Source organism: Eschrichtius robustus, chromosome 11, assembly GCF_028021215.1.
Source record: "Eschrichtius robustus isolate mEscRob2 chromosome 11, mEscRob2.pri, whole genome shotgun sequence".
Classification (NCBI taxonomy): Eukaryota; Metazoa; Chordata; class Mammalia; order Artiodactyla; family Eschrichtiidae; genus Eschrichtius; species Eschrichtius robustus.
The window spans coordinates 107,251,273-107,277,704 of record NC_090834.1 but is presented as its reverse complement, the minus strand read 5'-3'; the positions used below and the strand labels follow the sequence as shown (position 1 = coordinate 107,277,704).

At 49.3% G+C, this 26,432-nt stretch overlaps 1 protein-coding gene across 1 annotated transcript; it reads right to left on the bottom strand.

The window, feature by feature from the left end:
* Positions 1–666: 666 nt before the first annotated feature.
* POLA2 (DNA polymerase alpha 2, accessory subunit) lies at positions 667–26,323 on the bottom strand. The gene is made up of 18 exons (XM_068555213.1): positions 25,850–26,323; positions 22,508–22,632; positions 21,902–21,993; positions 21,619–21,676; positions 18,106–18,212; positions 15,378–15,571; positions 14,666–14,754; positions 13,271–13,426; positions 12,287–12,349; positions 11,537–11,579; positions 8,042–8,166; positions 7,424–7,462; positions 6,653–6,726; positions 3,565–3,673; positions 3,199–3,305; positions 2,312–2,371; positions 1,917–2,043; positions 667–1,166 (listed from the first exon to the last, which is right to left on the bottom strand). The coding sequence occupies exons 1-18, from the start codon at positions 25,926–25,928 to the stop codon at positions 1,017–1,019; spliced, it is 1,797 nt and encodes a 598-aa protein (XP_068411314.1). The 5' UTR covers positions 25,929–26,323; the 3' UTR covers positions 667–1,016.
* Between the last annotated feature and the right edge of the window lie 109 nt (positions 26,324–26,432).

Here is a 26,432-nt window from a genome sequence, read left to right as displayed (position 1 = left end):
CAGTTTTACCCCAGCCCGGTCTGATCTGTTGTTGATTCCACTTCACCATCAGAGGAGGAAGGCAAAGGTTGGACACTGTTAGGTTACCTATTTATCTCTGACTCAAGGCATCGGCACGGGCTGCTCCCTCAGTCTGACAGCTGCGGGTTTCCAGCCTTGGCTTTGGCGTGTGAGGCAGGACAGCCGCCAGCTCAGGGCAGAAACCCACTCCACGTTTAGCCAGCGACAGCCTCTCCCCAGATGCCAGGACACACAGGTGAGGGGACGTGTTGGGGACCCTGGAAGGCCTGGCCTTGTCCAAATGTTCTGGGCTAGAGGTGAGCCCCAGGCTGCTGGGTGACTCGGCTGAGCCAGCGCCAGGGAATCCAGCTCTGGCGCAGCTCTGGATGCCGCCCCCTCCAGATGGAGGGGTCAGGCTGGGACCACAGCGGGCCGGCGAGGACCGTGCCGGGAGGGCCCGGCCCGCAGCCAGCTGCTTGCTCCGTGGCCCGAGCCCAGCGCCTCCTCAGCACAGAGGCCGCAGGGGCCTTGGGAGCAGCCTTAGGAGGATCGGGGCTGGGGCTGGGCGGAACCCAGTGTGACAGACGCTCTGCCTTCTCTGCACAGAGGTCCAGGAGGGCAACATTCTTTGTTCACTACCAGGAAAAAGACGGAGCGCAAGAAAGATTAAACTCAGAAGTCACAGAATTTACTTTCATATCTCCAAAAGTTGTTTCTATGTCTGACTCAGTAGGAAATCGCAAAGCCTTGACTTTCCTGAGCATACTGCATCCACGGCCAGTTCTCGCTGGGCTCCAAGTGTCCATGAAGAAACAACAGCTTTCTTCCAGAGAAACTCGACGCGGAGTAGGGGTCCAGCTGCCCAAGGTCTTCCCGCTGGGCCCCCTGCCCGCAGCCCTGTCCTCTCCAGCTGGCTGCCCCCTCTCCTTCCACGGGTGGGATCTTGGCAGAGGGCTACTCCCGGGCTCTCGGTGTCTGGGAGGCCCTCACGACGGGGGATGACAGAGGACCGAGCCTCAGATCCTGACCACCTGGGCGGCAGTACACGGGCTCCGCCTGCCCTCGGCGCCCGAGGCCTGCCTCCTGAGGTAGAGTCGGCCGAAGGTGCCCCCCACCTGCCCTTTGGTGAGGCGCCCGGGATTCACACAGATGCAGCCAAGGATGTCCTGGGGGAAGGAAAGAAAGACTGTGGGTTTGGAAAGGCCAAAACCATCGGGACTGATGTGAAAAAGCTGGACTCATCTAACGATTAGACCCTAAAGAGGACTTTATAAAATGGAAATGAAGGCCAACAAAACGCATCTTAAATCAAATATGTTAATTTATTATTAGAAAACTCAGAACCTTTTGAGTCTCTGAAACAAAATAAAGAAGAAAGTGACTCGGCAGGGTGACAATCGGCTCCCAAACTTGGAGACAAACTTGATCTATTTGTTTCCCAACATGAAAAAAAGTTTACCTCTCGAGGTTGAACTGGCTCTGGTTTGGCAAGAGGGGCTTGATCAGGTGGATTCCCTGTGAGGGACCCAATCCCCGGGCAGGGCCTCAGGAGGCAGAGATGAGAATGACCGAGAGCTGCTTGGAGGTCATCTCAGAATTCAGGAGGGGGCAGGCAAGCCCAGGGCACCTGAGGTGGCCTCAGGTGCGAACCATGGTTTGAGGGCCCTCCTACCTGTCTCCGGCTCCCAGGCTGGGCTGACTGAGTACCATGCCCTGGGGCGGGAAGAGCAGCAAGGGGACGCTGCTTACTTATGCATTTTACTAACAGATTTGTTTTCTAGTCCTACCCCCTCCCCCAAAGAAATGAGGCCACCGTCCCCATCAGCAGACCCGCGAGGAGTGAGTGCCAGGGGTCCAGAAGGGAAAGTCAGAGACTGGTTCCGGCGTTTCTGGGAAATGGTGGAGTTCAAACCTACCTTCACAAAGTATCTCAGCTCTGAAGGGGCTATGAAGACGTCGGGGGTGACGGGCAGCTGTGCATAGGCATAGAAATTCTCATAGTCAATGGCCATGTCCTCCTGGGGAGGGTAGAGCGGGTAGTAGCTGCAGAGACGGAGAGAGACAGTCAGCAGCAGCTGATTCAGGGACCCCCCCCCCTCCCCAGATGGATTTCCTCTATGTCACTGGTTTCCACGGTTTCACAGACCGTCTCTCCCTTTCCTCTGTGTTTAGGGGACAGGACGCAGGCTTGTCATCCCAGGGTGGAGTTCCCTGGTAGTGGCCTGGGGAAGGTCTCGAGGTCAAATCTGTCAGAGCTCCCTGACCCCTAAGCACTCCCTTCACGGTCAGCTACTCCGTCGGGCAGGCTCACCTCCGCTGGGTCAGGATGTGCTTGAGTATTCGGCTGAACCTGTCTGAAGTTCCGGAAGAACTAGGGGAGGAAGAAAAGCAAGAAACGGAAAGTGGAACCTTGTTTATCAGTGCCTGTTTCTCCTCGGGGAGGATTTATTAAACTAGAGAGAAGCGACGTGGCCAAGGCGTGTGACAAGAAGGTACCTCTGGTGAAGTTTAAAGACCTGTCCGCAAATGCTCGGTCTGCTGAGCAGGACACGGGGTTGAGAAGGGAAAGAGCAGGGATCCCTTGCGATCAGGGCCCAGGCAGGCTATCCCCAGCTCCGCATCATGCCGGAGAACGTGGAGTCTGTCCCGGCGCCAGGCCAGCTGTAGCCGGGGTGACCCCTGCACCTCCAACCGGAGCCAACAAACACACACCCATTCTGGCCTAAGACACAAATCGCTCCGCACGCCTTCCCATCACGGGCGATGCGAGAAGTGAACTGCTGAACCTCAGCTCAACAGATCTGGCTGTGTCTGATCCTCTGCAGAGCTGCACACTGTTCTGGAAGGGGGAGCACCCTGCGGGGTAAACTCACAGTCACCCTCCGCAAGCAGGGACATCTTGTTTAGGTCACAAATGTGGCAAACGGAGAAAAGTAGATGGACTTCTATGACTAGAAATTAAGTGCAAAGACAGAACGGATGTGGTCCTTCAGGGTCTCAAACACCACAGAAACAAGCGATAACAGAAACACATGCATCCCACCGCTCCCCTTGGGCGCAGAGAAACTCAGTGGCCAAAGGCTTTGGCAGAAAGTGCTGCTCTAGGGGCTGCCCTCTCGACCCTGCCAAGCAACCCCTTGGCCGAGGACAGGACCAGGATCCAGAGGAACCGCCTGCGGGACCGAAAACCCTCCTCACCTACTGATCTCCTCAGCCCCCATGTGCAGCAGCAGGTCGGTGGACGTCAAGCCAAAGATCATTCCGTTTATGCAGAGCGTGCAGGGCTCGGACACGAACTGCACTCGCTAAAACGAGAAGGTGGGACAGACGTTCGCACACCAAAGCTAGAAACTTCCTCCCCATGAAAATGGGGGGTCTGCAAGGGCTGGGGGGACCAGCCCAGCGGACAGTAAATCACACGTCTGCCTGTTACAAAGAGAAGCTTAAGACGCAGGCACCACGTGTGCCTCAAAAAGGCGCCCCCGCCCTCTGCTTCCAGGACAAGCTGGGTCGCCTTCGGCACGTTCGACTCTGGCTGCCTGGTTGAGGAGGGGACGCTGGTACCTTTTTGTCCTCCCGAGGCAGGTCGGAGCAGCTGAAGGGCGGCTGTGGGTACACGGGCTCGTGGTGCACGTCTCTCAGTGATGGGACGAAGATGAGGTGTGAGCCAGAGCTACTTTGCCAAAAAAAGCATCAGAACAGGAAGGAAAATGAGGGCAGTTGAGTTAGCATAGCTGGTGACAGACTTAAAGGGTCAGAGCTGGATACAAGAGCCTACTCCCAGGGAAGAAGTTCCGAACAGAGCTCTCCTATTAAGGGGGGTGCCGTTCCCCATGGGACACCAGGAACGAGAGACAATCTGTTCTAATTTACACACAACCACCTCGATGGGGCTCATGGCTGTCTCCCAGGACATGCTTTCTCCTGGCTCCATATGATGTTCTACTCGAGAGAGGAAGAGGACTACTGTTTCGTAGGAAAAGGGGAGAAGAAATGGAGATCTAGGAAATCAGGAAAGACGAGGATTTGACTGAAAATCCTCAGAGCCAGATCTGAAGCCAAAGTTCTGACTCTTCACACTGTCTGAACAGACGTGGCTTTTAGGCGTCACGTAGCCTCCCTGGCTGGGGGCCTCTTCCCTCGGGAGGGACCCGCAGGCTGAGCAGATTTGGGGGGGTGGGGGAAAGGCACGGCTGGTTCTGGTTCGTCAAGGGCCCGCCCCGCCCTCCCCTCCCGCACAGGGAATCAACGCCCTTGGTTTTTCTTTCTCAGCAGCCTGTCTTACAAAGATGAAAGAAATATCTAACAGCAACAGTAAAAGAGATGACAGACGTTTCCTTTGACGGAGGCAGGAGAATCTCTAGGGTTGTTACAAGATGTAAGTGAAGAAAAACCCCGTAACTCTAGGGGCCAACTCTTTAACCTCTCCAGCCGTGCAGAAGAAAGGGGAAAAAAAACCTGTCCTTGGCGGAATGGGGTCTATTGTAAACCAAACGATGGAAAGTGTTACTTTGGGGCGAGTTTAACATCCACCAATAGCTCTCACTTCTAGCACCCTCTCTTGCTTAAGACGCGGTGGCTTCCCAGAGGCAGGTACAGGCACCTGTGCAGGTATAGGGATGTGGCTGCCTCTCACATGGGATAAAGGTGTTGGTGATGGTTGTCACACTTGTCACTTGTTTGTCATGCCCGCTCAAAGCGTGAACTGAGACTTCTGCAGCGGAAATTCAGAATCTTGAGACCAAAGGCACTTTGCGAATTATAGTCCCTTTGACATTGAAAGCTAAGTCCCTGTAAGTAGCCAAGTCTACCGATTTGGGTGCTGAAGTCTGGCAGACAGGCCGGGGGTGACCCGAAGGGGACAGTCTGTGTTTCAGATCCCCGGGGCTCAGTCCGTGATGGACACGAAGGGTGGAGGCACGGCTGGCCGCCGTTAAGAGACGGACTTGCTCTGCTTCTGTGCAGGCTCTGGCAGAGCAATGGTTAAGGAGGAAAGGGGCCTCTGGCTCAGGGTTATAGGCTGGCTGTAGGGGGAGGGATCCGAGAGAAAATTCCAACTATGCTGAGCATTGCACAACTTCATACATCACGGTGGGGAGGGGCCTTGCAGCGGCTCACTCCCTCCCTCAAGCTCCCCGGGCTCTGCTGGGCTCTTGCTGGGCTCTTGCGAGGGGAGGTGCTTCCTCACTGGCTCTGGTTTTCACTGATAAATCAGCTTAATGCTCTGCGTTTCTGACCTCTCAGAATAAAAATAAATTCCCCCCAAAGGAGGGCCATTTTTATACTGTTTTGGGAAGGGTGGGGCAGCCCCTCTCCCCTGAGGCGCACACTGGCCTCAGATGAAAGTGCCTGGTGGTGCTGGGAGCTCACCCCCAGGGTAACAATGCCTGGTTTGTTCTTTGTTTGTAGCACTGCTGTCAATACCATATGGGGTGAGGAACCAAAAACAGAACCCCATCTCAAATCGAAAGCACCCAGCACGGCCCCGCAGTCCCTGCCTATCCCGGAGGGGACCTGAGGGCTGATAAAACAGGGACACCAGCCCTGCTCCTCAGGGGACTTATTTCCTGAGGAGTGCTAGGAGCCTCCAGGTCTGACAAACTCATTCAGGGTCACAACAAACCTGGGAGGCAGAGGGAAGGCAACCTATGTTATCTCACTTGGAGGGAGGGAGGGGCAGATCCAGCTGCAGGCTGTCACCTGCACGATTCAAGCCCCCTGACTCTGGGGTCAGTTGGGGGTGTTTTTCCCCAGTCCGAGAGGCCTACGACACTGGCCCATGCTGCTGGTACAAGAAGGTAGAGTTACAGCTAATCAAGCCTGAGATCAGTTCTCACGGCCAAGGGGCGGAAGATTATACATCTTGTTTTAAAAACCACCTTCCTTACAGACTTATTTTTAAAAGCTTAGCCTCGGGAATGTTTGTTTTTGATGAGCTCAGCTCCAGGGAGGCAGATCCCCAGAGGAGGAGATCCACCACCAAGGGCAATTTCTCTCAAACCCTGGCGCTGGAGGGAAGGGACAGGAAGTGGAGGTGTCAGCTTCCTGAAAAACTTTCTACTTCTAGCTTAGACCCTTCCTGGAATAGAGGCTTTTCTCTCAATTTAGAACTGCCCATCTCTCATCACTGCTATGACCTTTCCCAGTCCCGTCCCTAGGGTCTGGGGCAAGCATTCAAGATCCCCACCCACGTGAGTTTCTACCATGGCTCATACAAGCTGGCGGCGGCGCCCGTGAAACGAGGGAAGCACTGACTCGGGGAAGGACTTGGGCTCACCCCAAACTCTCACTCACACAAGGGATTTTGTGGTGTAAGTCATCAAACACTCCTCAGCACCACCCTTGGAAGATTCCCGTGGAATATGAGTTTATACAAAAGGGAGTGAGAGGAGGAAGGAAGTAAAGAAAGAGCAAGGGAAGAGCGAAAAGTCTGTGTAGCCTTTTCAAGTGTGTTTAGCTTTGTGTTTTACAAAGATGCCTCTTCACTCAGCATCCGTGCACTTGAAGTTCAAGGGTTCTATCTGATCTTTGTAGTTCAAAAGGATAAAAGGATGGGAACTACCACGACTTTTGAACAGTTTCAGTTTCTTAATGAGAAGCCCTGGAGAAACTTAGGAAGCGTAAGGTTCTGCCCAGTATTTTGAACTCTGACCTTCGTGTCCCTTCAATAATTGTTCGTAGACACTGCTTGAAAACTTCTTCAAATGGGCTTGTCAGTAGACAGCTCTGCAAGAAAAGAGGAGACAGGTTTACAGGGGAGACGTTTGGCATTTATTCACTTGTTGAACGCTTGTTAGATGACCCTGGGGGCAAGCCCCTGAGCAAGGAGCTGAAGGAGTCACAAAGATACACAAGACGTGGTCTCTGCCCTCCAGGAGCTGAGTCTAGCTGGGGGCAGGAAAGGCGGTGGGGGAAGAAATCAGTCCTCCTGCAAGTGAGCCAAGGGGAAGACTAGGAAGAAGAGCGTTTTGAAATCTTTTCTGTGGCAGGTAAAACCTCCTGAGACAAAGGGAAGAAATGTCCTCAGAAGGGTCATTTGAGTTTTAAGTTCAAAGGATGGCAAGATGATGTGCGTCATGGAACTGAGGGTAGCAGTCAGGAAGGTACTTTCCCAGGCGCACCTCCAGGACCCGCGGGCACCTGCCTCAGCACCAAGGGTCGGTCGCACACGAGGAGGACCGGGACTCGGATATCTGGATCCCCCTCCCCCAGCTTCCAAACAGCTCTGTATTCTGGTGAAATGAAGCCCTCAAATTCAGTACCTTTATTAAAAATGCCCTGTGATAATGTTTTCCTGATCAGCCGCAGGGGTTCATTTAGGTTGTTACAGATGCAGGATAAACTCCAAGAGACGAAAGTAACAGTGGGGGCTTGACTGAATGTGAGTGTCCGGTATCTCCCCCTCCCAACCCCAGTCACTCACCTCTACCTGTTCATGCTTAGCATCCAGGAAAGGTCCAAACTGTAAATAAGCCCGAGGGGGAGAAACAAAGGTACCAAAAGAACAAATCAGAACCACACGTGTCTGTGAGTGCACTCACATATCCTCTCCTAGCAGTTCTCTGTCCAGGGTCCACTGTCCCTCCAAGGCCACCTGTGCAGCCTGGGACAGGCAGCAGATGGGGCAAGGGCGCCCAGCTAATATCACAGGCAGAAGGACCTGACTCCTGGATGCTAGCTGTTTTGCCTCCTACAATACTGGGTTTTTTTCTTTCTCAACCCAGCAAGGGAAATCTACCTCCACGCAGTTATATTTTGAGTTTTCAGAAGAGGTGAGTTCACAAACTGGAGTAATGAGACAGAGGCGAGAATACTGTAAAGTCAATGCAGGGTGGCAAAACACCTTGGGTTTCTGGATTAATTCCACGCACACCTCACCTCGCCCAAGATGTAGGCTGAGCACTAAAAAATATTTTTAAAGAGGAGAGTCCCACACTCTTCCTAAAAAATTAGGACCTCAACAGACCTTTTTCTAAGACTGACCCCCCAGTTTTCCCACTGGCGCCTCCCGGGGTGAAGCTGTCCCAGGAGGGCCTCCTACCAGGATGCAGACGTCGGGCCGGTCGCGGTTGATGATGGTGATCAGGTCGAGCAGGGGGTCAAACGTGATGCTGTCAGATGTGGTGTATGGCCCACAGGCCACCAGGACCATGATTTGCTCAGAATCTAAGAAAGAAAAGATTGTTAAGATGCTGATGAGAGGATGCTGGGATGGTGGGACAAAGGACAATTAGGGAAAGATGCCACGGGACTCAATTCACTGACAGTCTCCTTACGTGTGCAACTCCAGGAATCCAGGAGGCGCAAGACCTCATCCTGCCCTCAAAGAACCCTCCATTGCTGGCAGAGACAGGTAAGTATGCAAACAACTAGAACTCGATAGACATTTACCAGCAGTGCACGAGTCATGGTAGGGAAGTGGGAGTCTGGACAGACTTGATCAAAGTGGCATTTGCTTACATGGTTTTCCTCCCAACATTTACTTTGGGGGGGGTGGGTTGGGTGGGTGGTAAAATACATATAACACAAAACTTACCATCTTAACCTTTTTTTTTGGCAGCGTTGAGAGGCTTGCGGGATCTTAGTTCCCCAGCCAGGGATCGAACCCATGCCCTTGACAGTGAAAGAGCGGAGTCCTAACCACTGGACTTCCAGGGAATTCCCTCTGATCTTAAGTAAACATTTCAGTGGTATTAAGTAAATTCATAACGGTGTGTAATTATCACCACCATCCCTCTCCACAACTCTTTCCATCTCGTAAAACCGAAACTCTGTCCCTGTTAAACACTAACACCTGTTCCCCCTCCCCTGGCCCCCACCCTCCCACTGTCTGTCTCTACGGTTCTGACGACTCTAGGAACCTCGTCTGAGGGGAATCTTATGGTATTTGCCTTTTTGTGACTTTGCTTACACTTGTAAGTAGAGTGTGCCGGGAGCCAGGGCAAGGCAGGGTCCCGGATGGCCCTGAGATTTGAGTGCTCGGTGTGAGGGACCATCTGGTGGTGAGTGCAGCTAGAGAATCTGGTACCTCGAGGAGTCCAGAAAGACAGGCTGGGGTGCAAGGCTTGGGACAGGAGACGCTTGTGTGATGGGGTGCAGGGCCATTGTTTTGGGGCACCCTTTTCCTCACAGCGTCTGCTTTCCTTTTGGAGAATCAGCCTCGTCCTCCATAAGCGCCCCCCTCCACCAGGTGGGGCTGTAAATTAGGTGCACTGTCCTCCCCTAGCCAAGGAGCAAGTACCGGACCCAGCTTAAGCCATTCACACTCTCCTCTGGATTCTGGAATCTCAAGGTGAACTATCCAAGGACAGAAAAAGATTGGCGCTGACCCATCCCAGCAGAGGTGCCTGGACGAGACAGCAGGGGACTCCCTGCTACCTGGACACCTAGAGTTACTAAGCCCTAATCCGGGTTGTAAGCCTGTTCCAGCCACCTGTCCAGTCTGTGAGCTACCTGGATTTCCCCTAACAAATTCTCTTTTTCTTAAGTTAGTCTGAACTTGGTTCTGTAGCTTACGACAACAAAACCCAAAGATCCCTGACCTCCTTTTTTTTTTTTTTTTTTTTAATTTATTTATTTTATTTTTGGCTGCTTTGGGTCTTTGTTGCCACGCGTGCGGGCTTTCTCTAGTTGCAGTGAGCGGGGGCTACTCTCGTTGCGGTGGCTTCTCTTGTTGCAGAGCACAGGCTCTAGGCGCACGGCCTTCAGAGTGCAGGCTCAGTAGTTGTGGCGCATGGGCTTAGTTGCTCCGTGGCATGTGGGATCTTCCCGGACCAGGGCTCGAACCCGTGTCCCCTTCATCGGCAGGTGGATTCTTAAACATTGCACCACAAGGGAAGCCCCCCTGACCTCTTAACAGGCAGTTTTATTAGTTTCCTATGGCTGCTGTGACAAATTACCACAAGCTTCGTGGCTTAAAACAATACACATTTATCATCTTACAGTCCTAGAGGTCAGAAGTCCTAAAATCAAGGGGTGGGCAGGGCTGCATTCCTTCTGGAGGCTCGGAGGGGAACCTGTTTCCTTGCCCTTCCCAGCTTCTAGAGGCTGCCTGCAGTCCTTGGCTCACGGCCCCTCCCCCACCTTGGAAGCCAGCGGCCTAACATTTCTAATCTTTGTGACTGTCACCCTCCTGCCCTCCCTTATCAGGACCCCTGTGATTACACTGAGCTCACCTAGACAATCCCCATCTCGAGAGCCTTAACTCGGTCACACCTGCAAAGTCCCTTTTGCCATATAAAGTAATACGTTCAGGAATATATTCCAGGAATGAGGGCCATTGTTCGCCTACCAGACTGGCAATAACTCAACTGAGACAGAGAATTCAAGGGGAAACGTAACACTCACACCGTGCCGTGCTAGGGCGGGGGACAAAGCTAATGGTTCTGAGGAGCCTACAGGAGACATCAATCCCGGGTAAACGGTGAGTGCCAGGAGGGCTGGGCTCATGTCCTATTCTGTGTCTCCACACCCAGGGTGCTGTGAGCCCAGACTCTGCTCACAAACTGTCTGTTTACAACCTACTCAACTGCTTCCAAAGGCTTCCCTGGCACAGCTCAGGCTCCGGGCATTTCAGCCCTGTCTGTTTTCTTCATTACCTGAAGTCGATCCAGTACCAGCACTCTTGCTTCCATAAACACTTATTTTCTGAGAGAATGTGCAATGTCATAAACTCCTAGATTTCGTTCCTGATTCCAGGCCGCCTCTAAGAATGACCTCACACAGTATTAACGTGGAGGGGGTGTTGACAACGCGCTAGTGCCAGCCAGCTCCCTGCTAATCCTCAGCAGTCTTCTGCTTTGCTTACAAAAATGCTTGGAATTGTTCTGAAGCAAAGTTTATTAAAACGTTCGTCTTTTCCCATCTAGGTTAGTGACCAAGTAACTCTAGGCTTTCTGAGAAATTTGTCTAATTTTTAAATACATTTTTTATTTTGGAATAACTTTAGAATTGTAGAAAAGTTCCAAACATAGCCCAGAGTTCCCATACGTACGCCTTTCACCCAGCATCCGCTAATGTTAATGCTAACATCTTATATAACTATGGTACGTTTGTTGAAACTAAGGAATTAATGCTGGTATATTACTGTTCACTCCTGACTTTCTTTAAATGTCACTAGTTTTCCCACTAACGTCCCCTTTCTCTTCCAGGATATCACATGGCATTTACAGAAATTCTTTTAAAAATTGCTGCTCTTTAAAAAAAATTTTTTAATTTAAATAAATAAATAAATACCTGCTCTTTTCCCTTTTCAAAGAAACCTTCAAATACCTGTTAAACATTAGTCTTTAAAGGACAGGCCTTGTGGAGTCAGAGCACAGGCGATAACGCTGACAAAGCCATGTAGGCTCAGACCCCTGGCCTTCCACAAAGGGCCAGTGAACCCACCCATTCACAGTCGCCCTTGGAGCTCCGGCACGCTGCTCTCAAACAGCTTGTGTAGCTTCCCTGGGGCCTGAGGAACTGCGCTCCTGGACCCTTGTCCACCACCCTCCACCCGCATTGTTAGCAAAATAATGTTTGAAGCAAAGTTTACCTCCATCCTCTTCAGTGGGTTGATGGAACGGAAGTGGCACGCCCTTCAAACAGGAGGGAAGCTATGGTGAGGTCTTGCTCCCGGCACCGTCTTTGGTCAGGAATGGGGTGAGCAGTGAATGGTGGTGTGTTTGCGGGTGTCTTGCCCCTTGGAGCTAAAAGCCTACAGAGTTGATGGTCCTGCCATTTTTCTTTACTGAGTGGCAAAGAAACCTGGGTAGCACAAGGTCACGGCTAAACTCATAAAACACCCAGCAAAAAGCAGGAGCAAAACAGGTGCCTGTAGGATCAGGGTCCTGCTAGGCGAGGGTGGGAGAGTAGGGTCCTGCTACTTCTCCTTGCATCCTCTGGAAATCTGTGGAGGATTATTGCTAGAGCAGGGACTGCTAAGCTATGGGCTATGGGCCAAATCTGGCTACCGCCTGTTTTTGTAAGTAAACTTTTACTAGCACACAGCACACTCGTTGGTTTACGGGTTGCCTATGGCTGCTTTTGTGCTACAATGGCAGAGCTGACCTTGTAACAGAGACCATACGGCCTGCAAGAGCCTGAAATATTTACTGTCTGGCCCTTTAGGGGAACAGTTTGCGAGGCCCTGACCTAGAGGTAAGTCCCACTCTACAGACAGAGAATTGAGAAGCAAATAAATGGGCCCTTACAAAGGACGGGCTCTAGGACAGACAGAACCGCACACACTGTGCCTGCAGCAAACTGGGGGGGAGTGGGGGGGAAGGTGGGGGGACACCGGTACCTCGTAGAGTCTGGTGGCAACAAGTTTTCTACCAGTGGTGTTGATTCCTTCCATAACCACAACCTGAAAGACAGGCAGCAGACAGGCTTGCATCACAGGGGAGATGAACGGGAGGTCTGGAATAAGTTACTCTGATAGAGTTAAAAGTATTGTCCAGGACTTCCCTGGTGGCACAGTGGTTAAGAATCCGCCTGCCAATGCGGGGGACACGGGTTCAAGCCCTGGTCCGGAAGGATTCCACATGCCGTGGAGCAACTAAGCCTGTGCGCCACAACTACTGAGCCTGTGCTCTAGAGCCCGCGAGCCACAACTACTGAGCCCGTGCACCGCAACTACTGAGCCCGCACGCCGCAACTACTGAAGCCCGTGCGCCTAGAGCCCGTGCTCCACTGCAAGAGAAGCCACCGCAATGAGAAGTCCGCGCACCACAAGGAAGAGTAGCCCCTGCTCGCCGCAACTAGAGAAAGCCCGCACGCAGCAACGAAGACCCAACGTAGCCAGAAAAAAAAAGAAGTATTGTGCAGCTACTCTCATTCTGTAATTGTAAACTTGGGGGTATTTTTCTAGAAAACAAATCAGGGGGGTTATGTTGGCGTAATAATAATTGTACTTTACACGGGTGACCTCATTTTCCCTCTCTCCTGTGAGGTAGGAATTATCATCCCCATTTCACAGGCGAGGACACTCTGGCTTTGAGAGGTTAGTAACATCTCTGTAATCACCCGCCTTGTGGGGTGGAGCTGGGGTTTGAACCCGGCAGCAGATCCCAGAGCCAAGGTCCGAGCATGTGGGGGAAGGCTGAAATCCCTACACTGGTGTCCCCTCTTGGGCCTGAGCTCCAGCGACACCTCACGGCATCAGACGTCAAAAGCGAGGGGCAGCTGGCCGGTGACGAAACGCTCACTCTTGGAGCCACAGCCCTCTACGCACACTACGGAGCAAACAAGCACGCCCGCGCCCGGTGGGAGACACCCCTGATCTCACCTGTCCAGGAAACAGAGAATACTCTTTGAGCTCAGATAGATCCACTGGAATCTGAGCACCTGAGGAATGTTCCCGATCTCCCTCAAGAATCACCGACTTGTGGTTCAGCTTCCCGTTGCTGTCACAGCCAATCTGGCCCAGCAGGGTGATGGGCTCCTGCCGAAGGTACACATAAGAATGACAGTCTTTGGGACAGGAGCTCAAAATCTGGTCAATGTGATGAAGAGCAAAACAGACCTTTTCAAACAACAACACACATTTTTTTTGTCAGGGCATCATTTTGAGCCTGAGGCGACCACAAACATCATCACTGGCTCCTTGGGGTGGAAGGACCCTTAAAGGGCATCTAGTCTGCCCACCACCTAATGCCTGAGCCCCTCTAAGCGGCTGCCTAAGCCAGAGCATCTTTAGTTAAGGGGAACTTGCCCCCTCGCCCCGCCAGCAGCCCACGCACTGCATCCCTGGATAACAGTTAACGGTAGCTCTCATTTACTGAGCTCACTAAACACCAGGCACCGTTCTAAAGGCTTACGTGTATTAACTCATTTAATCCTCACAACAACCGTGAGGTGGATGCTATTACTGCATCCATATTACAGATGAGAAAAACCAGTAACAGAAAGGTTAGATAATTTAGTCAAGGTCAAACAGTGGGAGAAGCCTGGGTTTGAAGCCCAGAAGTTTGGCTTCTGAACCACACACCAGAGTGCCTCTTAACAGGAAGTTCTTCGTTAAACTGAGCTGAAATTTCTCTCTCTGTGGCTTCCTCTATCCTGTTCCCACTCCCGGGGGCAAACTGAGGAAGTCTAATCTCTCCCCACGAGATCGTACATCCCGGCCTCCCCTCCACTGCTTCCTCCCAAATTCCCCCAAAACTTCCTTATATGACATGGTTTTGCCTATCTTCCCCAACTGGCCATTCTTCTCTGAATGCAAACACATGACAGAGGTACCATAAAGAATCTTTGAGAACACGTCTCCCCTTAAAGTACGTTCTAGAGAGAAAGCACTGGTGCACGTGCCAGATTAAACTATGACATAAAGACACGATTGGCAACACTTGGTCCCTAATGACAGAGACCAGAGAAGGGGAGAGACTGTGAGTCACCATTTCTGAAGATCCTCACCTTGCTGTTGTCCTCATGTCCTGATACTTGAATGCTTGAGGCCCTCAATCTTTGTTTACATGCAAGACTCTAATCCAAGTGCAAAGGAAATGACTTTCTCTGGTCACAAAACCAGAGAGCACTTATAACCCATTTTACCAAATTCATCCCAGATAGATGTTCTAACTAGAAGGTAGACGATTAGTGAAAAGGAAGCAGGAGGCTGCTTTTTCATCATTGATTTAAAAAAACAATATCATTCAGGAAAGATTATCAGAACAACTCTTACTTGTGCTGTGACTAGAACAGGAGTAAAAGCCTCAATCTTGTAATGCTCCTTGAGTTCACTGCCAAGTTCTTCTATCTTACAGGTCAGAACTGAAATCCCAGAGGGCAGAAAGTGTGTTTAAGACATTTTACTCGCCGAGAAGAGAAAACATAGCACCTTGTAAAACATTAAAGTCAGTCATTTTACAGAAGCAGGAAGGGTGCCTAGGACACCGGCCAGTTTGTAACTTTCTGAAGGCTGAGCCAGTTTCCCGATATTGGGCTGCTGAACCCGGCCTTCCATTTGGCCACAGTGGGTCACGCAGCACAATCCCAGAGTCAGTCTGGCTCTCACCCTAGCCTTCCTCTCACTCAGGTTGCCAGGGAGGTTTAGGGGAAGCCAAGCCCAACATGGAGAGCCTTCCATTCTTCACAAGGAAGAAGCCATAAATGTCTTTGCTTCCTTTAACACTTTAATTGGCTTTCTTTACACAGTTCAAGTGGTTGTTACTGGGAAATGGTTATGTGCTTTTTCTTTAGCAAAGGGATGTGATTTGGGAGAATTATTGAGAGTTATCATCTCATATCCTTTTACTAATAGGGGCACCCGGAGGACACCTATCAAAGGCAACCTTGAAACTTGTTCTACCAGCCTAGCTGACGCTTTGTTACTGACTCGAGACCCTTCCGGGTGGTTTTATATCCTCCAGAATTTCAAAGAGAAAAACAATTACCTTCTCGAATGTCTGGGAGCTTCTGAAACATGGATTTGTAGCTCCCGGTTAGCGGCTCTGGATACCCCAAGACCTTCAGGCTGATGTTACTGGCTCCTTCTCTCCCGGACCAAGACATCACCTGTGCTGAGCCAAAGGAGGCAACCACTTCTCCTCGGTTACTTCTCGAGCTGTATTTCTGAGAGGGAGTAGCACTAATTGGAAGCAGAAGACATTAATGTTAGTGTGTTCATATCTAAAAGGAGAGAGGAATAGGATGAGGTTACCTTTTGAAAATGGAGATTTGGAGGAACGTCAGGCTGGCCTCACATTTTATAAATCTAATCAGCTTAATGGGGTTGGACATTCTGGACCTTTAAGGAATTTCAGGAATGAGGGGGTTGAGGAATACCAAACGTGTTCAGAGAAGTTTAGATGCAAGGACACATTTTAAAAGGTCTTCTCCTGGCTTAAAACTAAACAAAGTAAAACAAAACCCAAACTCTGAATTGATTAAAAAGCAAGTTCCGGCTTCCCTGGTGGCGCAGTGGTTGAGAATCTGCCTGCCAATGCAGGGGACACAGGTTCGAGCCCTGGTCTGGGAAGATCCCACATGCCGCGGAGCGACTAGGCCCGTGAGCCACAATTACTGAGCCTGCGCGTCTGAAGCCTGTGCTCCGCAACAAGAGAGGCTGCGATAGTGAGAGGCCCGCGCACCGTGATGAGGAGTGGCCCCCGCTTGCCGCAACTAGAGAAAGCCCTCGCATAGAAACGAAGACCCAACACAGCCATAAATAAATAAATAAAATTTTAAAAAAAGCAAGTTCCGAGTACTATTTTCTTATGAGTTTTTAGCATTTGTTAGAACATCATGAGAGCCTGGAACTGTGGATAAGCCAAAAGGTGCTGTGCATACACATAAGACCTCACGATATAGTTCAAGGTAGAAACAGCACTGAAGTTTAATGAAGTTGCAGCACTGAAGTTTAATGAAGTTAAATTAAATGAATCAGCTTTCCCCAGCGTCTGGAGGTGGACGCATAATGAGTTCTGTCAGCTGGTGAACAAACACTCCCATTCTCCGAGTCTCAATGGACAAGTTCTCATATTTCCACTCACTGACTGATACATTCCACCTCCAAGGACACACGGGTATTGCTGATCTGCTTAGAGGACAGCGAGGTCTTCTAACCCTTCGGTCATGAACACAGCGTACAGAGAGGTCCAATTAAAACAGGCTTCACTTAATGTCCCGAAACTCTGCAGGAACAAGTTCTATGGGGGCACCGTTGCAATGGGTGCCACCAGTTCCTCCTTTCCAGGGAGGCTACAGAAAGCGAGCTTGATTAATTACCTCCATCTCCAGTGCTGCCTCCACCTGAATAATTTAGAAGTTACTTTCATAAATTACAAAGCCAGTTTCTGATGTCAGCTTCATTGGCGTGCATTAAAAAATGACTAGGCAGCACATCGCCGACTGCTCCGAGCTCCTCCCTGTGAAGCTCCGCGGGGAGGGCATTACAGCCGGCCCTTTAATGCAGGGAGTCGCTCACAGCGGGTCAGCTGTAGACAGATCTACGAGTTGCAAAGGCTTGCTTGTTGAGAGGACAGAACTGCTGTCATGGTGTGAGCACCTATGAGAACCATCTCTGTACACCAACCATCTCTGTGCATCCAAAGATGCCCTTCTAAGTCTGGAAAGCTCACTTCGGAAGCCAGTTTGAGAACTCCCGAAAGCAGGAGTGGACCACACTAAAGTCAAATCGTCCCTCAGAATCCAACCACCGCTCAGCTTGAATGACGGCTATCACCTCCTTTCTTTTTTTAATATTTTTTGGCCATGACGCACGGCTTACGGGATCTTAGTTCCCCGACCAGGGATTGAACCCAGGACCATGGCAGTGAAAGCACAGAGTCCTAACCACTTGACCGCCAGGGAATTCCCTATCATCTCCTTTCTAATGTGACAGGGCTACAAAGTCTTAAGCTCTGCTCAGTCTAGAAGAAGTGACTCCTAGCAGCCAAGTGTTTCCCTAACTGGTTAACATTACTGTTCCTTTGCCTCATCCTGATGTGGCAGTGCCTAGAAACCTTTCTTCTCCTCAGTAGAGCTCTCACCTATGGAATTCTCTCACATAAGACATGTCATTTATGGATTTCCAAAAGTCACATGTGATCTTTGTGGATTTATGTGCAGAGGTGGCAGCAGGGATAAAATACCAATTAAGTCGGCGTAGATTCACAGTGACAAGAAAACTCTCAGAAACTAGTTGTAACCCGAGTGAGGGACAAAAAACAGGTTACGCAACATTATGAACAAAGATACGTGCTTTTCTTTTTTAAAAATAAATACTTCAGATGAAAAAAAAAAAAGAAACCCAACAACACACGAACTAACAGAAGCAGGTGGAAACCTATCTGCCTCTACTGGCAAGACTCGAAGGCCTCCCAACTCCTGAATAGACAGGTTGTTTTCAGTAGAAGATATCAGTTCCTGATCTAGGAAATGAGCCCCAGAAAAGTGGGTAGAAAGTGAGTTTCCTTAATTACCGTAAGAAACAGTAATTTTCCACACAGGACAGCAGAGCGGGGAGGGCAGAGAGCAGTAGGCTTTCCAGCCAGCTCACTGCAGAGGTAACCGTCCACTCACATTCATTAAGTCACGCTGTAGAGTCGGCCGCCACCAGATAACCAGAGAAAGGGAAGGGCAGGCCTGCTGTTTGGCAGCGGAATTAATTATGAGCCATACCTTGGAGAGAAACTTGATGGTGACAGGAGCTGATGGGGGCTTCGAGTAGACACACTCCTTTTTGTGAGGGGGGTTTCCGGAGTGGTGATAGCTCGCTTCTGAGAACCCTAGAAACAAAACAGGAAAAGGGCCCAGTCACTCTAGATCCAGGCTGCTAATTAAGTGTACAGTTCCTTAGGAAGAAAGGGAGAACGGTGCCCAAATGAAGGGCACAGATAGGATAAGGGTTGGTTTCCTTCTTAAGGCCCCATTTTCCAAGCATAATCTCAGAGAGAAATCCTCAGCAACTGTAACCCAGTATTCATCAGTATAATATCTCCCTTTTGGAGGCAATTATGAAAAAAATGCCAACATTCCCAAAAAGGATTGCCAAGCAGGCGATCTGTCCTCTCAAGTCACTCACGTGTTCACTTTCCTTCCCCACCTCTCTTTGCTTTACAACAGCTGTGAGTTTTGCTGTGCATACGGTTCTGACCTGCGTGGACACATTTTCCTGACAAGGGATGGGACCATGTTACTATTTATTTTGGCAAAGTCTACCACGCATTTTCAAAATTAAAGAAGGGAGTGACTCCAGGCAGATAACATGAGTGAGCTCATATTTGGAGAGGATTTAGCAAATGCCTCACTGATGGTCACTTCTGTTTTCTGGGTTTTGCTCATCAAGAGTCCAGAGATGCCCAGAGTAGAGGGTGAAACCCGCAAGTCCCGAGATCCATTGCTCCTCAGAGTCTGGGACGACCAACTGTGGCTGAGGAATGACAAAATCCTTGCCTGGATGGCAACCAGGCAGCCAGCTAGTCTGCAGACGTTCCCCTACCCTTGGGCTCCTCCTGGCTGCAGGTTTAAGTTATGCCACCAAAGCTGCCTACAGGGGTGACGACGGACAGATGGGAGAGAAAGGATTCAAAACCACCATTAAGGAGCTGGAATGGAAACTAGATTTTAAAAAGACCCTTATGCTACCACCCTTATACAATAGCCATTTAAAAATATTCCTTCCTAGTATTTCAATATTTTTCCAATTAAAAAAATCCTAATAGTTGTAATCTTATTTTGAATATGAACCTTCATTTAAGTAATACATACACTGAATTTTTTGCTCTATATTATGAGCATTTTCCCACATTGTCACAATCTTCATTCTTTTTAGTAGCTGTGTTGATTGAACTGATATACAATAATTTACTTAACTACTTCTCTATTGCTGGGTGCATTTGTAATTTCTGGTGACTATAAATAATGCTGAAGTGCCCATTTTCACACACATAGCTTTTCCTAGAATTTGGATTATTTTTTTAGGAGAGACTCTTAGTAGGGACGATTATTGGGCCATAGGATGGTAAAGATTTTATGGTTTTGATATATTTTCTCAAACTATTTCCCCCAAAGACCCTTCTAATATACAGTGGGCTACAGAACTCTAGGTCTCCCAGGACATGGACAGGGGATGGGACTCTGGGAGAGAGCAGAGCCTCGCGGCTCTCATCCTCAGACCTCGCGGTGAAACCTGACTGTGTCAGCAAACCAGCTCCAGCTACGCTGCTGGGGGGTGTGCTCACTCTAACCAAGCTCAGGAGACTCACCGCTAATACTACGTGCCAGTTCATTCACCTGTAACGAGAAATACCGAGGGACCACAGTCTCATATCCTGGGGTGAGCATATCCTCACACCACACAGGAACCCAAATTATAGCCAAGGATGCCAGCTTATTCACTGATTAGAAACATAATGCCGACATCATGGGAACTTCAAATCCTCAGGCGAACGCACCTCTCCCTGTCAGGAAGGACACGTGGAGAGCCAAATTATAACCAGAAGATTTATGGTGAGCATGGGAGCAAAAATGTAGCTGTCAATTGCACAAGCCAAGTGTTTAATGGTGACAAGCTAAGACCACTGACATCTTCACCTCTGTAACAGGGGCACTCCTGCCCCTAAGATCTGACACTGGCACTGTTTGGGTGGGAAAGGCCAAGGTTTGGCTGACTCTGTCATCATGCTGCCACTGATGCCTGACAGTTTCCGTGTGATGGGCACCGTTCTAAGCATTTTTCCTGTTTCTGGCCCAGCCCCATTCTGCCTCTCCTCTGAGCTTCAGACACATATTTCAAATTGTTTGCTCATTTCAACCCAACTCTCTCAGCTCTGATTCCATGGTCACAAATTTTAATCCGTGATTGAGCCTCCTAGGTACTTTTTTTTTTTTTTTAATTTATTTATTTTTGGCTGCATTGGGTCTTTGTTGCTGCGTCGGGGTTTTCTCTAATTGCAGTGAGTGGGGGCTCCTCTTTGTTGCAGTGTGCGGGCTTCTCATTGCGGTGGCTTCTCCTGTTGCGGAGCACGGGCTCTAGGTGCGTGGGCTTCAGTAGTTGTGGCACGCAGGCTTAGTAGTTGTGGCTCGTGGGCTCCAGGGTGCATGCTCAGTAGTTGTGGCACACGGGCTTAGTTGCTCCGCGGCATGTGGGATCTTCCAGGAGCAGGGATCGAACCCGTGTCCCCTGCATTGGAAGGCAGATTCTTAACCACTGCGCCGCCAGGGAAGCCAGCCTCCTAGGTACTTTTGTAGCAGGAATGGGGTGTCCTCGATATGGTATTTCAGCCATCAGAAGGATGTATACTTCAACAGTAAACTAAGTAAATTTGCATCTGACTTATGCATCAGTCTACTGAGAGCTGAATTACCATGAGCCAGTCCTCCGAAACACTGTGAACATTTTAGCTTTCTTGCTCTGCATAGGCACACCTAAACTATTCACCTTCTTTCTTACAATGTAATTTACTTTGAAAGATTAAGGCTTATTCCCTGGTTAAGGATTTCCACAAATGTATTTTCTATAAAGAGTAACTACTATCGGATTACTGAATACATTGCTTTGGGCTTGGCGCTTTACACATTCATTTAATTTTCAAGTCCTCTGAGACAGGACATATTATCGGTGCTGGCTGTCAGCTTCTTGAGGGCAGAGCACACCCAAACCTGTTTCATTCACCAGTTCACCCAGTGCCTGGCACATAGTAGCTGCTCAATAAATGAATGAATGGATCCTGATTTTAAAGGAAAGGAAAAGGCAGCTCAGAGAGATAAAAGCAACTCACTCAAGGTCACTGAGGTCTCTGACTCAGGCGTGGAGGGCAACGCTTTTCCACTGCCCTACTCCACCTCTCATGCTGGGGTCCGACACCCAAGTCGGATCATTCAGTTACGTTCCACTTGATACAAAACTAGGCAACCATTAAAAAAGAGTAATTATGGAGAAATTGCATTTATAAAAATTTTATGATATGCTAACTGAAGAAAGCAGGACAACCATGTGTCCACAAGGACTGCCAACGTGCAAAAACATCTATGCATGTGATCGGAAAGGAAGATGCGTATGTGGAAATAGAGCAGGAAACTGTATGAGTGGTGAATTTTCTCCCTTAGAACTTCAAATGCTGTGCTGATATTTTTAGACTAAAGAAAAAAATGCTATGTGTAGAATGCAATTTCCAAACACGGTACACGCACCTTAGAGGGTGTGGTGTAAGAGTTCAAGAGGGTCTCCTCTTCCTCCTCCACTTCAATTCTAAGAACACTGGTTAAGAGAAACAATAAACTTCCACCCAAAATCTAAGGCAAGCGTTGATCAAATAAGAAATCTGAGTATTAGTTACATTTGTTGCTTGTTTCTAAAATTATACATGCAACAGATAACAATAATGCAACGATAACAATAGATAACAATAACGATAGATAAATGATGAAATACAATATGTGGTTTGATGCAAAGGCCTTGAGCAGAAAAGGATACAGCTCTTGTATGGAAACAATGTCTCTGGCTCCCGCATGCCCACTGCCCTTGGAGGCACCGAGCCTGGCTTTGGACAATCTTTTGCTCAGAAACTGAGGAAGAAAAGATAATGAATATATTATTCCATAGTCAAGTAATAGAGGAGGCGTTCCCCACAGCCATGAGGTAATAATGGGTATTTGAAACATAATCAAAGATATAAAATTCCTCAAAGGAAGAATGCAGAAGATGCACGATAGACCAAAAATTAAAGACTTCACCTGTGACTGTTTCCCTACAACACATAACAGTTCTAATATTAACACCAATTATTTGTTGAAGACACAGTTTTAGGTGATTTATGTCCATTCTCATTTCATTCAATAACCATAAAAAGTACAGATCAAGAGAACCACTGAGAGGAGAGGAAACTGAGGCTCGGAGCCATTAGGTTAGTTGGTCCAAGCTCACACTGGGACTGAAATCCAGGCCCGACTCCAAAGCCCACACTCTTCTCAGTACAGCGCACTGCCTCCCGACTGAGCAGACACGGAGAGTTACATTATCAGTTTGCCTGCAGTTTGTTCTTTTTTCTTCTTTTCTTTTTTTTTTACAGTTTGTTCTTACCTCGTGCTCGAAAGAGTTCAGGGTCTCTGCGGTGAGGCAGTCGTTATGTGTGCTGGTGCAGAAGGCTATGAGCTCGCCGGCCATTCCCTCCTCATTCTGTCCATACAGAGCGCACAGCTCTATCACTGCAGGGGGAAATTGGACACGTAAGAACTTAGTTCATTGCTTGCAGCTTTCATCTTGAAAAGTGAAAATCATCCTCTACTTAAATTCAATCAAAATTTATTCGGCACCTACTAGGGACAGGCACTGTTCGAGGCCCAAGGACACAGCAGTGAATAAAAAGAGACGTACCCTTGTCCTTACGCAGCTCACTATGGAGGGGAGACAGAAAACAAATAAGTAGGGCTTCTCTGATGGCTCAGTTGTTGGGAATCTGCCTGCCAATGCAGGGGACATGGGTTCGAGCCCTGGTCCGGGAAGATCCCACATGCCACGGAGCAACTAAGCTCGTGCAGCACAACTACTGAGCCCGTGTGCCACAACTACTGAAGCCCGCGCGCCTAGAGCCCCTGCTCCTCAACAAGAGAAGCCACCGCAATGAGAGGTCCGCTCGCCGCAACTAGAGAAAGCCCGCGTTCAGCAACAAAGACCCAATGCAGCCAAAAATAAATAAATAAATACATACATTTTAAAAAAAGAAAAAGAAAAGAAAACAAATAAGTAAAAGACGCATGTTAGACGATTAAATGTGCTTTGTAGGAAAATAAAGCTTGGACAGGGATGGGGGAGTGGGGGAAGGGGCTGGCAATTAAAAAAATGTTTTTTTCCCTGCACCACCAGGGAAGCCCTGGGCTGGCAATTTTAAACCCAGTGATTAGGGAAGGCTTCATTGAGGAGGTGACATCTGCATAAGAACTTGAAGGAAGTAAAGGAGCGAGTCAGGCAGTGTTGAGGGGAAGAGCTTTCAGGCAAAGATCCTGAGGGAGAAGCAAGTTCAGTAAGGCCTCTGGGGCTGGGATGCACGGAGGAAGGAGGCGACAGAAGATGAGTTGAAAGGGTGAAGGGGGTGCAGACCGTTGGCCACTGTAATTATTCTGAGCAAGCCAAGAAATCACCAGAGGGTTTGAACAGAGCAGTAACACGATCTGACTTCCACTGAACAGGGTCACCCTGGCTGCTGCGTTAAGCAGATTGAAGGGGACAAGGGCAGAATCAGGGGGGCCAATTAAGAGAACCATGGCAAAGTCCAGGTGAGAGATGACGGTGGCTTGGATCAAGGTGGTGGCAGTGGACGAGGGGGAGAAGTGGTTGGACTCTAGGTGGGAAACACTTTGAAGGTAAAGCCAGTGGGATTTGCTGACTGAATGTGGGGTGTGAAGAGAGAAAGGCGTCAAGGATGAGGCTGTGGGTTTAGCCTGAGCACCTGGAAGGGGGCAGTTAACTGAGGTGGGGAGGCAGCAGGAGGAACTATGAGGAGAGGGAACAGAAGCTTAGCTTTAGACACGTAGAGTTTGAGATGCCAATCAGACATCCAGCTGGAGACATCTAGGAGGCAGACCAGCCCGCAGATCAGGCAAAAGGTCTGGGCTGAGATATAATTTGGGAATCATCAGCAAACACATGAATGTAAACCCAGGAGACCAGGTGAGATCACCAAGGAGCCGAGTGTATCTCGCGGCTCAGGATGCAGGTGAATCTGCAAAGGCTGAGAGGAGGTGACACGCATGGTAGAGAACATCTGGCAGGAGCATCCAAGCAGCTATGAGAAAAAACCTGTTTTAAAGGAGAGGACACGATAAACGGCATCAAATGCTGCGATTCATCCAAACGAAGACTGAAAATGCATCCCTGGCTTTAGCCAGGTGAAGGTTGTCGGTGACCTTGAGAGGAGCAATTTCAGTGAAGTGGTGGGGATGAAAAAGCTGACTGAAATGGGCTTAAAGAGGAAAAATTTGAATAATAGGTAATCCTGAGGAGGAGGTTTGTTGGAATTGGGAGAAGATAACTGGAGTGGGAAGGCGGGACAATGGAGTATTTAAACGGAGGGGGTAAGAGTCACATTCCTAGGCTATTAGGAAAAAAAACCTTATAGAGATAAAAACGGAAAATAAGTAAGGGGAGAATTATTGGAGTGATGTCCTTAAGGAGGAGAGAAGGAATGGGATTTAGGACTCAAGTGGAGCATGTGGCTTTTGCTAGGACTATGGAGAATTTATTTACTGTAATGGGAGGAGGCAAGGAATATGGCACGGACACAGGTCAGTGGGAAGAAGTAATGGGGGTAGCTTAAAGAAGTTTTCTAATTCCTTCTATTCTTCTCAGCAAAACAGGAAGTAAGTTCATCGGCTGAGAAATGAGAGTGGGACAGAAGGTTGTTAAAGGCGCAGCAGGTGACGAATAATCATAGGAGACTAAGGGTGAACAGACCAGGGAAATATGGTATGACTGTCAGGCAATATTTAAGTCCCAGTGAGGTTAGCAATTATGAATTCCAAGTCTAGAATTCCAACAGCACTGCCAATGTAGTCCTACATGAGATGGAAGCCTTTATAAGTTCTCTTGTTTTGATTTCAGGCTCACCAAATAAATTTCTGACTATGATTGGCTTTCTCATTCAAGTCTCCTGTTAGGAAGAGAACGCCCTGGAGATAAAAACTTGGAGTATTCTGGTCTCTCATAAATTACCATGTTTGCATCCTGGTTTTATATATTAGAAAAGAAGTTCAATGTGCTGATGAATGATTAAGGCAGGTGCACAATCACCCTGATTCTAAAACTGAGACTGTCCACACCTCCAAAGACTTTGCTTCCAACAACTCCTTACACTGCCCCAGACCCTGACCAATACGATGGACCAATACAATGGAGCACCGGACTCGGGCACAGGAGATCTGGTTCACAGACCAGCTCAGGCAATTAACTCTCCTTATTTGTTTCTCCATCTGTAAACAGCTGACAAGCTCCTTAAAGTTCCTTCCAAAGCCAAAATTCAATTTTAGGAACCCACCTAAAGGTACTCATATTTGCACAGACCACCAACAGTTCTGATGAGAAGTGATGGTTCAGCAGAAGTTCAGGTGTAGGCTGGAAAGGGAGGAGCCAGGAATAAAAAGCTACTTTTCAAAACCCCAACATCTCTTGCTTTGTTATTGAGCTTTAAGCAGTTTCCAAACTCGGTGAAACTGCGCCGATTTAAAATCGCTCTTCATATTCTTATTTTTGATTTGGGAATCCAAGCAGTACCCTGTGAGCATTTCACAGTCCTCACATCCCAAATCTCAATACTCAGTTTAACTCATCTCACAAACACCGAGAAGCCCCATCTAGGGGAGGTGAACCTCGGAACCGAGCGGGAGCGTGAACCTGGGCTGGGGTCCGGGGAGGGGGCAAGGGACTCACACTTCTCAACCAGAGACTCCTCGCATTCTAGGCCGAAGATCTCCAACTCCTCCACCAAGAGCTGGGCGGACACGGCCATGATGACCCAGGAGGGGGGCCGGGGCCGGGGCCGGGGCCGGGACCGGGCCCACCCAGCTCCGACCTGACGCCAAGAAACCCACAGGCGTGGAGATCGATGAGCAGGACGAGGTCCCTCTGATCCTTTCACCCTCCGAGGGACCGAGACGGAGAGTGACCAAATGGCCCAAGACCTCAGGCCGTCAGAAGGCTCCAGCCGTCAGTCACAGAGAAACACGTTTTCTTTTTTTTTTGAAGTCCTCAAACGCCTGAAGGAAGAGAGCAGAAATCTTGAGAAGTCGTTCTCCTGGGGAGAACGGCCAGCTTCCTAAAAGCCACCACTGAACATCTCAAGGACGGGATCAGAGAAGAGCAGCCCGGAAAAACCCGCCAAATGCTTTGTATGGCGCCCGCATGCGCGAGACCCGGGTTCAACCCCACCCCTTCCCCCCTGCTTCCTGTTCCCAGTTCCCGGACTACATGCGCGCACGCGCGTCCGAGGGCGCGTGCGCACAAACACCTGCGC